Here is a 17938-nt window from a genome sequence, read left to right as displayed (position 1 = left end):
TGCTCTGGTGTTTTTCTTTAAAGGAGACTGGTCCAATTGTATCCAGGTCCCAACCATATGATTTATTTAAGCATCTCTTCCTTTGTAGGCTGTATTTTCAAATATGGCATCATTGTACTTTAGAGCTTAAGCATGTAAATTAGAAGGAGACTCAGGTTAGTCCATAGGATTCCATCCTCCTTCCCTCACTCTCAAATTCTTGTCTTTATCACAGGCAAGTACATCCTGTTCTCCTCAAAAGTCTTATTCCCAAGGATCAACTCTAAAGTCCTTATTTAAAGTCTCATCTACATAGTACCTAAATGAGATACGGATGAGCCTTAAGGTATGATTCATCTTAATGCAGCATTGCTATTTGTGATCCTGGTAAAGCCAGAGAGTTTACTTGCTTTCCAGATACAGTTATTCACAGGAATAGGTTATATAATCCATCCTGAAATATGAGATATCAGAAGAAAGAAAGGAGAGATGGGCACCGAAATCCAAGTCTAGCAAGTCCCAAATGCCTGAAACTCATATGACTCAAAAAGATGCTCTGGTGTTATACTCTGTCCCTCGTATGTAGCTCTACAAAAAGCCTCTCCCACCCCAGCACTGTTCAAATCTAGAAAAGCAGGCTCATCATTTGACCACTAAAAGGAAACAGCCCTACCCACTGGACCCTTAGTGAGAAGGACAGCACTGATATTTTTAAAGGTTTTTTTTCTAATGTATATGTGGTATGTGCATATCCCTGCATGAGTTTATGTATAAGTTCCTGCAGAAGCCAGGAGAGGGCACCAGATTCTCTGTAACTGGAAAATTCCAGATGGTTATGAGCTGGCTGATGTGAGTATTCGGAACCAAAGCCAGGTCTTCTTTAAGAATAGTAAGTGCATGCACGCCTGTAATCCCAGCACTCAGGAGGCAGAGGCAGGCAGACCTCTGTGAGTTCCAGGCCAGCCTGGTCTACAGAGCAAGTCCGAGACAACCAAGGCTACACAGAGAAACCCTGTCTCAAAACACCAAAGCAAACAAACAAACAAATAAAAACCAGTAAGTGTTCTTAACCTGTGAGCCATCTCTCCAGCAATAGAATAGTCTTAATCTCTTTATCACCTCCATGGCTTTCTTCCCTTTTAAAGTGCATGTGGGCAGCCAAAGGGCTCTGTGGGCCAGGTGTGTAGAATTCAAGATATCTGGTAAGTAGTCTTTTCAAGCCATTCTATTTCCTGCATCCCCTTTGACCAAAATAAAAAACAAAAACAAAAAAAACTGGCAGTCTCTGCTAATGTAACCTTGTCCCTGTTTCTGACTTCTGCTGAGACCTCTTTTTCAAATGGCTGTTTAGCCCACACCCTGAGTGTCCTGGTAAAAAAAAATTTTTTTAAATAAAATAAAAACAAGCTTTCAAGCCTGGTATGGTAGTACACACCTGTAGTCTTAGCACTCAGGTGGCAGATGCTGAGAATCAGGAGTTCAACCCAGCCTAGGCTACATGAACCCTTATCTCAAAGCAATACAAAAAAGCCAGGCAATGATTGCATACACCTTTAATCCCAGCATTCAGGAGGCAGAGACAAGCAGATCTTTATGAGTTTCAGGACAGCCAGAGCTGTTACACAGAGAAACTGTCTCAAAAAAAAAAAAAAAAAAAAAAAAAAAAAAAAAAAAAAAAAATCAAAAACCAAAGCAACAACAAACAAAAAGATTAAACATTCATGCCCTTACGATATGAATAGCCCAAGCAGAACACATCTTCTTTCCTCTTGCCTGTTTTCCTGTAAACAGTCAGTAGAAAGCAAGGTGTTTCTTCAGTGCCTGACTTGAACATCTCAACTAAAACTCCAGCTTTATCTCTCATACATCCTTTCCTCAATAAACCACTGAACAGTGCAGCTCAACAAAACACTGTGCAGCCCAGTTCTCTAGCATTTTATGACATGAGTCAACCTTCTAGTAGTTTCTAGTAGTGTGTTCTTCATTTCCGTAACAGACCTCACCGCCATCTCCTGTAACATCTATACTTGCTATGGTTGTCAGTTCATATTTGCCAGGCTTTTTATCTAACACATATCTCAAAATGCTTTCCACATCCACCTGGTTCTAAGACTGCTTCTAGAACATTCCTAATTCTTGTTGTAATGGCACCCCCACCATTTTAGTTTACTTAAGCTGATTTTTAAAAACTGTCATAGATGCCGTAACTTAAGAAAAAGCCCAAGGTCAGGCTGTGGCTCACTTGGTGTCTGGTGAAGGCTGTCACAGGCTCTAGACAGCCACCATTTCCATGCATCCTGACACCATGGAGAAAGCAGCTGAGCCTCCAGGTGTCTCTTGACTACAAGGACATTAATGACATTGTATCAGGCTCCTGCTCATAACTTTTTAATCTTAATTGCCTCCGTATTGCCCTTATCTCTGGGTGCAACTGTCTCTGGGAGACAATTCAGTCCACGGCAGGTGTTAGTGTTAATCTTTGTTGTAAAATGAGTGGCTTTAACTTGGGACTTTTACTGAATTTGCAGGTTTTCCTATCTCATTTATTCTAATTTTTCTTCATCCTGAATAGCTTTATTTGTATTGATCTTAAACTAAAAGGCATTGTAATACAGAATAAAGAGCTTTGAAGGCATCTGGGCCCACATTCTGAAATTTATCTCTATTATTAAACAGGTCAAGAAACTTCTTCTAGTTTTTACATCAGCAGAAACTGGCTGTCATGCCTACCTCATAAAATTGTTATAGTGCACGTGGCTATGTAGTGAAAGTGCTTTCATAAACTATAGAGTGCATGTAAAATACAATGAGATAATATATTGTTGTTAGAAATCCTGGGAAAGTAGTCCACATTCTATAGTCTTCTCATTAGTATTCTTTAGTATTAGGCGTTAGCCTAAGCATATTTAGATAGATTCTATACTTAGATATTTTCTTTCTCATTACTTCAAGATAGAAGCATCTTTTTTTCTTAATATTATAAGAGGATGCTACAAGATGTAGCAACCTCAAGAATTTCAGTGATGCTAAAATTAGAAATGAATTAAGCTCCTACTATTAAGAAACAGTTTAATAAATTAAGGTACATTATCCCAATTAAATGTTTGCTACAATTAAAATTGATGACTATAAAGGCTATATGAGATGGAAAATTTTTATTGTAAAGTGTCACAGAATGCCTAACACTATGAGCACACCTTTCTTTAAAATGACCTGTAGAATAGTAGTATACAGTTAAGTCCTACATAAGAGTGATGGTCATTATAGGTGATTTTAGTTTTGTTAAAAGATTAGATCGTGATATAGTCGCTGGCAGGGGCAGACTAGAGCATTTGAGGTTGTAGATCGTCACATTGAGTTTCCTAAAGGCACAGGTACCCTCGTGTGTCCTTGCTCACTCATCTCTGTAGCCCTGTCCTCTAACATAAATTATAAATAGCCCCCACTTCATGTTTCTCGGCTTTTGCACATGCTGCTGCTTCTGTCTGCACTGCCCTTCTGGGAGACAGTATGACTCAATGAAGAATGTCAGCCTTCCGATCTACAGATGACCTACCCCATAACTACCTGAGGGATGCTCGCTAACTGGACCATTTCCTTACCTGCAGAATCAGAATTGCTGGCAATGAGCTCTGGGAGAGCATACTGTAGCAGCAGCACCCTCCACAGTCGTTTCCATATGGAATTTTTGAGGCCTTTTGACTAAGTGGTTAAGAATTAGGTGTTAAACTCAGAAGAACTGGGTTTAACTTATGGTTTAATTGCATACTGGCTGTGTTGCTTTAGGCTTTTGAAAGTCTAGTATCTCTTGGTAAAATAGAAGAAAAAGTTTATCCTTAAGTTTTATATTAATTGTTTTCCTTGTCACTAGCCAGGTATATAGCAAGAAGCACCGTCAGCTTAAGGGGAGGATTTATTTTGACTCACTGTCTGAGATTTCAGTCTGTCATGGAGGGAAGGCATTATGGCTGGACCAGCTTGTGGCTGTGGTGGCAGAAATAGGATGTTGCTCACTCACAACTCATTGAACCAGCAAACAGAAAAAGACTAGGGCTAAAGCCAAGGCTAGGCTGTAATCTTCAAGACCCGTCCCCTAGTGACCCACTTCCTCCAGTGAGGCCCACATGCTGTAAGTTCTGCGACTCCCCCACTAGTGCCACTGTGCCAGTGCAGAATGCTAAGTCTCTGTGTGCTCATCTTAGCCTCAAGGGCTGCTGACTTCCATTTTCATCTAGTGCCCAGTATACCATGCCATAGCCCAAATGCCGTGCTGTCATGAAACTTCCAATCAAACTGGCTTCATTACTGAATTTATCCTCACTCAAGTCTTTGGGGCACAGGCAAAATAGAACCAGATTCTTTGGCAGCGTGTGACATAATGGCATCTTGTCCAGTTCTCAATTGAACCCTTGCTCCCCTCTGAAAGTTCATGAGCCTGGCCACATTTCTGTTGACATTCTGGTCTCCTGAACTCCCAACCAGACTGACCCATGAAACTCTGTGTCAGCCTCACCCATTGACCTCTGCTTACAGAATCCTGGGTTTCTCTAGCCTGCAGCTCCACACTTCCACATTCCTCCCAGACCTGTTCCAAAGAGCTGAGAGGTGTCTGGTCAGGTTCCTCACAGAAGGAACCTAAAGGGAAAGGGAATTGTTCTGACTCGCTGGGTGTGGACGTGCCAGCCCATCATGACAGAAAGCAGCAGTAGGAGCGGCTTGCAGCAGTGGGGGCTAGAATGTGAGATTAGCAAACAGAGGGCGACGAGAGCCAGAAGCAGGGCTGGGCTGTAAACCCTCAGTATCTGCCCCATCCTGATGCCCCACGTGCTAAACAGTCCACAGCTTCCCAAACAGCTCCAATAGCTAGGGACTCCATGTTCAAATGAGCCCTTGCCAGTATGTCACAGTCACACCATAATAAGGCAGACACCTGTGGTCCTAGCACTTGGGAGGCTGAAGCAGGAAGATGGTGGGTTTCAGGCCAGCCTAGACTATACAATTAGACTCTTTCTTAAACAAGAAAACCACAGTGCAATTGCTTTAAGTTTCCTGATTTCATGAAATTTGCAGGCAAATGGATGGAGCTGGAAAAGATCATCCTGAGTGACATAACCCAGACCCAGAAAGACACGCATGGTATATGCTCACTTATGAGTGGATATTAGCCTTATAACACAGGATAACCGTATTACAATCCACAGGTATCAAGGAGGAACTTAGGGGCGATGCTTAATTCTCATTCAGAAGGGCAAATATAGATGTCCTCTGAAAGATTCCACCCAGCAGGGGATCAAACCAGAAGCTGAGTCTCACAGCCAAACTTTGGGCAGAGCACAGGGAGTCTTATGGAAGAGTGGGGAGATACAAGGCCTGGAGAGGACAAAAGAAGACTAACAAAGCCAACAAATCTAGGCCCAGGGGGCCCCTGTGGAGACTGATGCATCAAAAAAGAACCATGCATGGAGAGAACCTAGGCCCCCTGATCAGATATGGCTGATAGGTAGCTCAGTCTCCATAGGGGTCCTCTAGTAAAAAAAAGCAGGGCTGTCTCTGCCGTAGACTCTGTTGCCTGCTCTTTGATCACTTCCCCCTGGTGGGTGCCTTACCAGACTACAGAGGAAGAGGATGCAAGCAGTTCTGATGAGACTTGGTAGGCTGCGGTCAGTTGATAGGGAAAGAGAGCTCCCTCCTCTCTGAGGATTAGGAGAGGGGAGGAGGGGGGAAGAGAGAGGGAGGAGACAAGGGAAGGGGCTATACTCGGGATATAGAGTGAGTATATTTTTAAAAATAAATTTTAAAAAAGAAACCACAGGACTTAATATATGCATAATATTATCATGCTAAGTTGTACAAATAAGCAGTAATTCCATTACACAATATAGAAACATTCATGTGTCTCTTACCCACTATTACTTTTGACATCTACTACAATTAGACTCCGTTTTTTATTCTTATGTACTTAGAGCCCAGTGCAATATATAATAGTGGGCATTTGATAAAATATTTCATGATCATTTAAAAATAATATAGAACATTATGATATTTTATAGGTTTACAGCAGTACACATACATAAGACAAAAAATTGTCTTCACAGAACTTATAATGTAATGAGAAAGACAAAAACATAAATAATTCTTAAATAAGACAGATTATAACAAAGTTTCAAACAAGGAGGTTAATGCAAAATTAATGATTTGGCCAGAAAATTGTACTGGGAGGGGCCCAAAAGAATGAAAGCTGGAAGGTCACTCTGGTGTTTTTGCAATAGTTCAGGTAATTTTGAGTCCACCAACACTGCAGCAGGACAGAGGAAAAGAAGGGGCGTGTGGTCCAGAGCTGATGAAGGTGTGAGCATGTATTATAGTAAGTGCTAGGTGTAAGATGAAGGCTGCAGTCATAAATCCCTAGGCAGGACAACTCCAAAAGGATGGCAGTGCCGTTAGGTGAAGTGGGAGCCGGGATGACTTGTCCGTGAAGCATGCAAAGGGCAGCCCAGTTAGACAGGCTCCACGGCCAGCCTAACACGGGAGCCGGGGACTCATAAGAGATGTGGAGCCTAGAGAGACAGTTTTCTCATCCCCCAGTACCATGTTCAGTTCAGACTAAGTGGGATGTATGAGGTTGTTAGTAGAAGAGTGTATAATGTAAGGAAAGGTCTACACAGAGAAGTGACTCAAAGCAGGAGCAATTGGAGCCCTAGTCACAGAGGCAAAGTCCCACAGGCCAAGAGCTTGAGGCTCTTTCAAGACAAGAGTTCAATCTCTGTCAGCCTCGAGAAAGTACAGTAGCAGTGGGGATGGTTAGCAGCACAGCAAGTAAGCAGGGTAAGAAACGGGGACACGGTGAAGATAGTGTCTTAGTGAAGGACAATCAAAATTGATTCCCACTCAGTCAGTCACCTTCAGCTCCCATCTCTTCCTTACCCATGTCTTCTCTTATTCTCTCATCTTGGCAGACTACCACCCCGCAGACCAGACTGTCTGGGTGAGCCGCACACTGGCCAGACTCCAGCCCCTGACTTACTTCCCTGCTCTCTAAATAAGACTAAACATAAGATTAAATTTGAACTAAACCTCCCTGCTATCCAAGGAAAATATCCATTGCCTACTCTGTCTTTCAAAGAAGTCATGATGGCCACTAAACTACCATCCTGGTAGACTAAAGTCAGGGTTAGCAGGGCATTCATCATTCCTTTCTAAAGGAAACAGAGGCCAGAGAGGATGGTCAGTTTTGCAGAGATGCCAGTTTCATGGCAGACTGCCTCCTGACTCCTAAGTAGACCCTTTCCTATTGTACTGGAGTCAGTAGCTAGCCCTTCGTGTAGTGCCCTTTGCCTAGAAGAAATGAGGTAGATACCTGGTAGATTACTGCTTGGGCTCATGAAAAATATTTTTTTATTTATCTCATGAGATAATCTCTGAACAAATGCTGCCATGAAAGACTGTGTTAAATTTGGATGAGGTTTTCAAAGAAGATGCTTAATGCATATATAAAAATGCAGCTAGCTTTTTGATTGCCCGCCCCCAGCAGTCCAAAGTTGAGACTGTGGCTGTCTTCTCTTTTGATAGTGCAGGTCTTTGTTCTCAGGGCCAGGTGATGCAAAGCTCAGTAGACATAGGGACTTTCCTGTTATACCAGCGGGGCTACTTGCTTTCCCACCTACACCACAGCCTTGTTAAAAGCTTGTAATAAAGTTGAGGTGAATTGTGGAGACCAGCGCCTTTTATTGCACTTTTTACTCAAATCCCAATTTGTCTTATTTGGGTAGATGCTGAGAAAGCAAGACACTAAATGAAAAGGCATTAAGGGGAATGGCTGTTACTGGTAGGAATTTACACTGAGTTCATACTGTCTACACAGGCAGTTAATTACTAGCTCAATAGTAAGGGGAATCTAGATGGGAAGCCATTCCTACTTTCATAATTCAACACAAATATGCCCAGCGTTGAAACATAGCGGAAAGTGAGTGGTCAGTAACCAGCTACACACACAGCTATTTTAGTTTCGTGTCCACTTCGTTTCATGGCTCGGTGCATGCCAAAGCGTCAGAGGCTCAGTTATGAGCCTTCTTAGAAGGAAAGGTTTGGGTTCGTATGAATGTGGAAGCAAAATAGATTGCCTAATGTGAAAAAAAGTCAGCTTTAGTATTAATGAGGTGGAGGGAATATAGTGGGAATTACAAGTTGGGGTTCACATGAATTGAATTTCTGATCTGGGTCCTGAGCTCTAAGTCACAAATCAAATGGCAAAGCCTTACACAGTCGCCTTCTCAAATATCTCCTCTAGGTTCCAAATGAGTTTCTTAGCCGTGTGAACAGTTTTGTAGTAATTTAAGCATTAAAATACCTGGCCAGGTTCCTACAGTGTAGAGTCCTCGGTGCTTTGGGCTCAGACAGCATTTCATATAGTAAACATTTCACCTACTTTAAATGTTGTTGTAACAACATAGCCTTCAGGGGTCAGGGTGGGGGTCCTGCCTCTGTAACTGGAAATGAAGGATATCCTCAGCAGGTCGAGGAAGTAATGACCTTGATGCTCACAGTGTCAAACACTGGGCGTCTAATTTGGAACTCGGGGTGTTCATTCTACACGCTCCCATCTGTGGTAGTGCGTTTATGTACGGCAGCAGACTAGCACAGGTGGAACATTGTGCGTGCTCGTCAGTGTTTCCCATTGCGTCCCCTATAGTTCACTCCCTGCACTATCCATCTCACTTAAGGCTCACTGAGGCACTGTAAAACGCACAGTGTGAGCGGGAAGTGAGACTCCCTGCTGATGAAGTGGAAGTAGGCTGAAGGCACACTGGGCCCATAATGGAGAAATAAAAGCTAATGTGGGCTATTTTTGAAGAGTCCTACATTTTGTAATTATTACTTTCTTTGGGGAAAAGAATAGAAAATTGAGTAGAATGATGAAGAACCTTGTCGATTTGTGTAGTTTTGTTCAGTACAAAGTCAGTGAGCCTCTGGGGCAGACTCCACTCAGCAGACAGCTAGCATTGATCCACTTTTACTCGATTGTGTAGTCAGCTCATTCATGAGTGTTGACTACTCAGGTTTGTCTGCTGTTGCCCCCGCCCCATGACTTTCCCAACTTCCATCTGTTTCATAAAAGCTGTTCATGTACTCTAGCTGCGCTGAGCAAATAAACAATATAACCACACTGGCTTCAGTGTAGTTTTTTCTTGGTGTTTTGTATAGGTAAATTGAACGTGTACTGTGTGCCTTGTTCTCTGCTAGGCCCTGAGACACAAGTGCCTGTTCTTAAAGTACACACACACACACACACACACACACACACACACACACACACACACACACACAAGAGCTAACTGTAGTAACGGAGACGTCCATGTGCAAGAGTGGTTAGTGGCTCTCTCTCTGTCAGAAATAACACCTGAAAAGGCTTTAAAAGAAAAAGTAGTAGTCCCCTTGACACCTAAGGAATGAAATGGGGCCTTGAACAGAAAGGGTACAGCAAGAGTGGGACAGACAGAGCTACAGACAGAGCAACATGATAAGAACAAATAGAAAAGAAGTAGGAAATGACGTTGTAAAGAGAGACTGCTAAGGTATCTAAATAGGCAGTGATATCAGATCATCAAAGATGGCTCTGCTCCTGTGAAAGTTACTGTTAAGGGAACTCAAAGGAGAAGCAAAGGAGTCCCATCAGAAAGGCTCTGTGATAGTCTAGGAAGGCGGTAATGGTAACAGTGGAGATGAGGAAAGGATCGTTTGAAAGATACTTAGGAATAAAATCAATAGGAGTTGTAAGTCACTTGGACATAGGGAGTAAAGATGGGAAAGAGATCCAGAGGGAACTTGATGCTGGAAAATGGAAAACTGAGCCAGATAATGAAGCCGTTCACCAGGAACAGGAAAGGCCGGAGAGTGAAAGTGAGGAGGACTTGAGTTTGATTGTGCTGAATACTAGGAATCCATGAGATAAGACAACACAAATTATTCAGCCAGTGTTTACAGTGTAGGATTCAGAGAGATAAATGTGGGGTTACAAATGCAGTATGAGGTCAGCGGCATAAGCAAGGTGGCTGCAGAACAGAGTGTCTTGTGAACACTAGCAGCAGTTCAAGCAACCTCTGGGACAGCGTCAAGAGATAGTATTAAGTATTAAGTGCCACACTCATGCTACCCCGCCCCCCATGTCTCTGACTCTTGCCTTAAATCTAGTATCTCTCATCAAGAAGGCATCGAAATGGAGGTCTTCTTTACAGGTTCCAGACAGTGAGGGCCTCCTGGAAGGGTCAGCAGTGATCAACGCATGCTGTCTTTTCCTTCCCAGCTGCTCCTAATGTAGCTTTGCAGTCATAGCCCCCCCACACAGTCTACTTTATAAAAGTTGACTGTCTGGGTCGACATTCTTATTACAAACATAAATGCTTTATAATGACAAATTTGCCTCAAAGGTATGCAGAGCAGTTGCCATGAGCAACACATAAAATGAGCCCCTGAACCGAAATGAACGTTTGGAATTAACTTTTCAGATTATGTGTGAGGAGCCATTGTCCAGCCCGGATTCCCTGCAGAGACCCGGCTGTGTATGTGTTGTGTTTTACCCAGGCTTAAGAAGGCCTTGAGAGAGGGTAATTTGACCCTGATTCTATTTTTGCCTTTGGTTCTTTTCCATTTCCCAGCAGATAACTTGTCAGTGGCTAAAGTGTCCCCACCCTGTATTTGGAAATCTGTGTCAGATTATTTCAGGATGCTGTGACTATGGCGGCAAGTGCTGTAGAAGCATCAGACTTGCTGACTTGCTTGGTTGAGAGCAACCAGATGATGTTCCTTCCCTGTATGTTTTGTCAGCTCAACATGCACCCATTTTCCCTCCAAGCTACTTTTACACCTGTACCTTATTCATGCTGGGGTCATGTACAGACCAGCCAGCTGTCCTCCTTGATGTCCCCCAGCACCCACCCCTCTGAAGAGTGGCTCACGCAGGCTGCCCCGTGAGCTGTGAACGTGAGAGCCCTGTGCCCAGGGTGGGCTCCTGGCCTGCTCGCGCTCTTTCCATCAAGCGCTCCCTTTATATGCATTCAGCACCACTAACTCTCATGAATGACAGACAGACAGACAGACAGACAGACACCGACCAACCAACCATGGTATATTTTTCCACATGAGCCACCCTTCAGCAGCTGGGGTTTGTTCTGCTGCAGTGTGCTTCGGTGCCTGGATGCTGATATGGCAGCTCCCTCTAGTGTCTCTGGGGTGCAGCCACACAGTTTTTCTTCTGTTGCAGAAAAAACCAGGACAGAATCTGCCAAAGTTGGCAGCTTTTTAAGGAGGCTTTCCCATACACATTTCTCTTGTTGGGAATGTGAGCTTTCCCTGAAGATAGGAGACCACACTCGCCATTTCTGTGTCAGAGCAGAGTGTGCGGAGCAGGGCAGATCCCTGTGGGAATAGTTCTTGTGAGGACTCCTTCTTGGGGTGCCCCTGTTCAGGCCATCTACCCTTAGAAGAAAAGGGTGTCAATATTGTTCAAAAGAGATAAATGAAAACAAGGAATTAAAAAGTTCACTTTCATCCCAGGTGGAGAAAATACGGTGTAAAAGAATTTTTTTTAAAAAAAAAACTGCCAGTAAGAACTTTGTCCATTTATTCTGGAAACAGTGGTTTGTTCTCCAAAATAACTCTTGGACTAGAAATTTATCATCTGAAGTCAGATCATTTTGAGGTTTTTTTTTTTTTTTAATCTAAAGGAGTCAAGTTATTAATATTTGAAAAATGGCTACTATGTAGTACATAGAATAATATAATATTCCTGCCTAAATTAACATCATTGCAGCCTCCATAATAAAGATTTATGAGCTACCTATCATGTGAAATCCTATTATGGAAATACCCGTAAGTCCATGTTTGGGTTGTAACTGGCTTCATGGTTATAAACCAATTAAAAGTCCAGTACCTCTCCTCTCTTTTACGCTCCATTCTTCTCTCATTTTCATTTGCCCTTAAACTAGATTGACCCATTATTCTTCAGCCTGTCTGTGCAAATGCAGAGATAAGGAAGTGCTGCCTACTCAGGGTACTCTCTGGGCAGACCGTTTCCTCCCAAGCATCCAAAACAGTGGAACAATTTATCATTTCCTCTTTGTAACTCACTCTGACCCTTTATCTCAAGTTGATCTGTGAAGCTAAACATAAATTCTAGTTGTAGAATCCATGTTCTTACCTGCTCCAAACACTGTGGAAGACTTTATAAGAATATGTATGACTCCCTCTGTGTGTACGTACAGGCACAATTAAACTATCACAGTTAAGATACATAGCTCCTCTACTTTTGATGTTGAAACACCAGATGGTGAGGTTGGTTGGTTTGTTTGTTATTTGTTTGTTTGTGTCTTTTCCAGAGTAAGTTGGCATAGTAAAAAATGAAAGCTTGACTAAATAATTTTTCTCTTAGAAATAGGATGACTTCCTTAGACTAGGACATAATGCTGACCTTGGCGTAAATGGTGGTGACCTTAGCTGGGTGTGGTCATATGTAATCCCAGGACTGTATGTAACTATATGTAATGCCTGAGATGGAGGCAGGCGGATCTCTGTGAGTTCGAGGCCAGCCTGGTCTACAAAGCAGGTGCAGGGCAGCCAAGGCTACACAGAAAAACCCTGTCTCAGGAAAAACAAAAACCAAACAAACAAGCAAAAAATCCCTGAGGTGGGAGGATTACTTCAAGTCTGAAAGTCTGAGACCAGCCTGGGCTCCATAGTTCCAGACTAGACTGGACTCTTCACTTGACACTATCTCAAAAGCAAACAAACAAAACAAAACTTCTCCCACTAGACCAGCAATCAGAAAGTTCCCTGCTATGTATGTCAGATAGCTCTCAGAAGGTAAAGGGAGGAAGAGAGGGCGTGAACACACACATCCTACAAACAGTGTAAATTCTTTTTGCCTTGTTCTCTTTGAAGAAAAAACAGAAAGATTCTGTGAGGTTGCAGCCTTTTTAACGGTTCCAAGTGGTCCAGTTGGTTATCAACATTACATTTGTGTATTTTAGTCATGTGTAGATTTCCTCAAAATGCTTGTTCTCAGTTAATCTCTCCAACTGCCTGCAAGGTAAGGTTTCCATGTTGTTTGTGTTGTTTGCTTTTTTGGTAGGCTGGGACCCAGAGGAAGTAAGTGAGCATGGCCAAGGATACTGAGCTATTGGCAAGGCTAAATCCCAGGCCTGAGTCCCTGGGAGTGTCCTTTCTGTAACATGACCGCTGAGTTTAATTTTCAGTCTCATTCAACCAAGCTCAATGATATTTGATAGAGTTTTCAAAGACTGAGGAGTCGAGACCCTGAAACCTCCATTTCGGCAGGCAATATGACATTGAGCAAATTATAAACTGCCAATGAGTTTAGTGGTACCATGTGCCAGAACCAACCCCCAGACAACTAAATTATGGCTTGTATAGGATTTTAAATACCTGGTGACACATAAACATGAAGTATTGCCATTGGCGCATAAAGAAGGAATTCCTGTGATTGATGAGCACACAGGATATATTGCACTGCATGTGCTGCAGACTTTGAGGGCTTTCCAAAGATAGTGTTTTCTGAAAGATAGATGTTTGAACTTGAACTCTGCCTGAGGACATCTATTTCAAGACCAGAAGTTTGCTTTAAAAATAAATATAAAGCATTTCTCAAACTGATTAGGTAAGTATGTGGCAGAAGATTGGAAAGAGCTTGTTTCCGTATGTCTCAGTAGATATATGTGGACTTGTTTCCATGGTGTAGACCAGTGCTATCAAGTCTCTATTTGTAATACGCAGAGGCAGTGAGAAAGAGACACTCCTCTCCCCTGACGCTCCCTTGTCCTTTTTTTTTCTTTTATTTTTAATATCCTTATGAATAGAAATCAGCGAGTACTGCTTCTCCAAACTGGGGATCCATCTGCATCCCCCAAGAGAATTGCAGCTCTCTTTTAAGTCAAAGGAGTAAAATCCGATTTTTTTAAAACTTACTCTTTTCCATATCACAGTACCAAACAGGCAGTACCCATACAACCAAGAGCACACAGTCCTGGGTCTGTGGTACCTGAGGAGTGTGGGGTCCCTTGCTGAGTAGATGGTGGTGGTCTGTGAGCTGCATCTTCAGACCCATCTGGGTGATCTCATGCCCCCTTGAGATCAGAGCGGCTTCATTGGATCACACCTGCTTCATGAACGCCCTCTGAAAGGTCTTCCTGCCTAATGTTAGTTATGTGCAGACACGCTCAAGTCTGCAAACTGCTAACATTTATCTGAACGTGCAGCATTTCTTGGTGGTAGAAAACATTTAAAAGTCCTTCTTTATGGCTCTTTAAAAATTAAATAGTCTAGCCGGGCATGATGGCACACTCCTGTAATCCCAGCACTTGGGAGGCAGAGGCAGGTGGATATCTGTGAGTTCAAGGTCTACAAAGTAAGTCCAGGACAACCAAGGCTACACAAAGAAATCCTATCTTAAAAAAAAAAAAAGAAAGAAAGAAAGGAAAAGAAGAAATTAATTAAATTAAACAGTATATTATCTATAATCACCATACTGTACAAAATATCTGAATTCATGCCTCCAACCTATTGTTTATATCTGGTGCCAACCACCCCTACTCCTCTTCCCAGCCTTTGGTAGCCGCTATTTCACTCCTAGCTCCTAATGAGACCAATTTTTAGGATCCACATCTGACTGAAATCATACTCTTGTTTTTTGAACCCTGTTTACTTCCCTTAACAAATGATCTCCACTTCCATCCATATAATCACAAATGACATAATGCCATTATTTTTATATATATGTACCATATTTTATTTATCCAGTCAGCAGTTCATATAGTTTCCATTTCTTGCCTATCAATAGTAAACGCTGGAATGCAGATGTTCCTTCAGCAGTGCTATTTCCACTTCCTATGATTATACAGCGAACTTGATAGATCATACAGTGGCCCTGTGTTTCATTATTTGAGGCTCCCCCCACCCCCCACTATATTCCACAAGCACTATACTCCTTTCTATTGCCACCAACAATGTGCACGACTTTCCTCTTCCCACTTTGTTTTCTATTTTCTCACCAGCTAATTTTCTATGATTTATTTGTGCTACTTTTTAATTATGTATGTGTAAGGAGGGTTGGGGATAAGGTGTGTACATGTGAGTGCAAGCACCTTTGAAGTCTAGAAGCATCTGGTCCTCCTGGGGCTGGAGTTACAGGTGGTCGTAATCTGCAAGAGCAGTCAGTGTTCCTAACTGGTGAACAATCTCTCCAGCCCCAGAAAGAGCCATTGTAAGGGGAGTGAGGTAAATGGTTTTGATTTGCTTTTTCCTGTAGGTGTGTGTGTGTGTATGTGTGTGTGTGTCTGTGTGCGTGTGTGTGTGTGTCTGTGTGTGTCTGTGTCTGTGTGTGTAATTGGATTGTTTGAGTTCTAGTTGTTTTGGGTTGTTGCCATTGGTTTTTGTTTTTAATTTCGTATATGTTCTGAATATTAGGCCCCTATCAGATGTGTGGTTTCAAATGTATCTCCCATTGTCATCCCCTCAATCTGCTGCCTGTTTGTTTTGTGGTACAGAGGTTTTTTAGTTTGATGTAATCTCATTCGTCTAGTTAGGCTTTTGTTGCCTGTCCTTTTGGAGTCTTGTATACAATTTTCTTTCCTGTTCCAACATCTTAAAGCCTTCCCCCTGCTTTCTCCTGCTGTTTCTATAACTTCTGGTCTTGAGGATAAGTCTTTAATTCATCTTGAGTTGATTTTTGTAACGGATGAGAGCTTAGGGGTCAAGTTTCATCTTTCTGCACGTGTACATCCAATTTGCCCGCACCGTTAGCTGGAACTTGCAGTCTACTTTAAAGGGCTCGTATGAAAACTAGAGGGGTACATGTAAAATTCTGAGCACAGCCTTGAGTGTAGGGGTCCATGGCTGCTGTTGCTACCAACAGCAGTCACTCAGCATAGGGCTGCCTACCTAAACCCTTTCTGAAGACTTCCCTGACTATTTGTTCATAATGAGTCACCTCCCAGCCAATCACCCTCAGCACGTCCTCAGTCTGGTCATGGAAGGACGTCTGAGTTGTGTTTCTTGCTCTCTTCCAGATCTGTAAGAGCAAAGCTAAGGAGTCGCAGCAGTATTACCACAGCTTGGCTGTCCGGCAGAGTCTGGCTACACATTTCAACATCCAGCAGGACTGCGGCCATTTCCTCGCCGAAGTCCCTAACCGCCTGCTGCCCTGGGAGGACCCTGATGCGCCAGAAAAGGCCGAGGATGAAACTGAAGACAGCGAGGACGAGGTGAAAGGTGAAACCTCCAGGGAAAATCCTGAGCCCGGCACTCAAACACAGTCCTCCCAGAAAGAGAAACAGGGAGTCACAAATAGGAAGCAAAGAAGCCATGTTGTAGTCATCACCAGGGAAGTTCCCCACCTCACTGTGGCCGACTTTGTGCGAGATTCTTTGGCCCATCATGGGAAAAGCCCCGACTTGTATGAGAGGCAAGTGTGTCTGCTGCTTTTACAGCTGTGTTCTGGTCTTGAACATCTCAAGCCCTACCACGTCACTCATTGCGATCTACGCCTGGAGAACTTGCTGCTTGTCCAGCATCAGCCTGGGGGAGCTGCCCAGGGCCCTTCACCCACAGACCCCTGCCCCACCTCAGCTTGTCCCACAAGGCTCATTGTGAGTAACTTCTCTCAGGCCAAGCAGAAGAGTCACCTGGTGGATCCCCAGATCCTCCGAGACCAGTCCCGCCTCGCCCCGGAGATCATCACAGCCACCCAGTATAAAAAGTGTGATGAATTCCAGACAGGGATCCTCATCTATGAGATGCTGCACCTGCCCAACCCCTTTGATGAGAACCCAGAGCTGAAAGAGAAGGAGTACACCCGCACAGATCTGCCTCGAATCCCTCTCCGCTCCCCTTACTCTTGGGGCCTGCAGCAGCTTGCTAGCTGCCTCCTGAATCCCAACCCTTCCGAGCGCATCCTCATTTCTGACGCCAAAGGCATCCTCCAGTGTCTGCTCTGGGGCCCCCGTGAAGACCTCTTCCAAACCTTCGCCACCTCCACAACCCTAGTGCAGAAGAACATTCTCCTCCAGAACTGGTTGGACATCAAGCGAACGCTGCTGATGATCAAGTTTGCTGAGAAGTCCCTGGACAGAGAGGGGGGCATCAGCCTGGAAGATTGGCTTTGTGCTCAATACCTGGCTTTTGCCACTACAGACTCCCTGAGTTACATTGTAAAAATCTTGCAACACCGTTAATGTGGCCTGGACGTTGTTTTTAAATATCTCCACCTTTTCCACGTTACCCTCATGTCCCTATCCTAGTGCTCACTCAGAATTCAAGGAAAGGAGAGAAGCCGGCGTGCTGTCCTCATCCACAAACAGGGGTCCATTTCAACAAGGTCATTCACAGCTCTATACAGAGTGAGAAGCTGTTTCTTTACTGCACAGTAATTCCATTGCAGTCACCTTCCCTTGGAACATTTGTCATCCTAATAGTCCCACAAATGTGGGGTAAAAAATGAAAATGCACAGCCGTGAAGGACCAGCTCCTGTGGCGTGAGCTCAGTAAGTTGCATCCACCTCTTCCCTAACTCCGAGGCTCGCCTGTGCTAACCAGCTGGCAGTACACCCGCCAGCAGCCTCAGCTGTCACCCAGGAATGCTCTCACGGCAGATTCCTCTTCCTCGAAGCATCGCTAACTGCCTCTTCCCAGGAGGACATGCTGCTGTGCGTCTCAGCTCAATTTCAGTCGCTGGGGACTAGCCTCTGCCCTGGCACACAGTGAAGAGAGGGGAGATTGCCATGTCTTGGATCATGGGTCCCTTTGCATTTTTGTCCTTAGCAAAGGTGTACACTGCACAGAGAGCAGCTGACACCGCGCCCCTGCTGCCACTGCTTGGCTGCCCTTCGCTTTTGCTCTGTCCCACCTGCTGAAGTTTGGGATTCCTACCCACTCCTGCAGCCCATTACACAGC

General features: G+C 43.8%; 1 protein-coding gene across 7 annotated transcripts in view; it reads left to right on the top strand.

The window, feature by feature from the left end:
* Peak1 (pseudopodium enriched atypical kinase 1) overlaps positions 1 to 17708 on the top strand; it is a 213995-nt gene extending 196287 nt beyond the window's left edge. For all 7 annotated transcript variants that reach the window (XM_051156500.1, XM_051156501.1, XM_051156504.1 and 4 more), the window contains one exon: positions 16056 to 17708. In XM_051156500.1, the coding sequence (XP_051012457.1) occupies positions 16056 to 17219 (1164 nt within the window). In that variant the 3' untranslated portion in view covers positions 17220 to 17708. The remainder of the gene's footprint in view (positions 1 to 16055) is intronic.
* The last annotated feature ends 230 nt before the right edge of the window (positions 17709 to 17938 follow it).

This window comes from Acomys russatus, chromosome 14 (assembly GCF_903995435.1).
Source record: "Acomys russatus chromosome 14, mAcoRus1.1, whole genome shotgun sequence".
In the NCBI taxonomy this organism is placed as follows: domain Eukaryota; kingdom Metazoa; phylum Chordata; class Mammalia; order Rodentia; family Muridae; genus Acomys; species Acomys russatus.
Note: the sequence above shows the minus strand (reverse complement) of the source record. Positions and strands in the feature narration are given on the sequence as shown.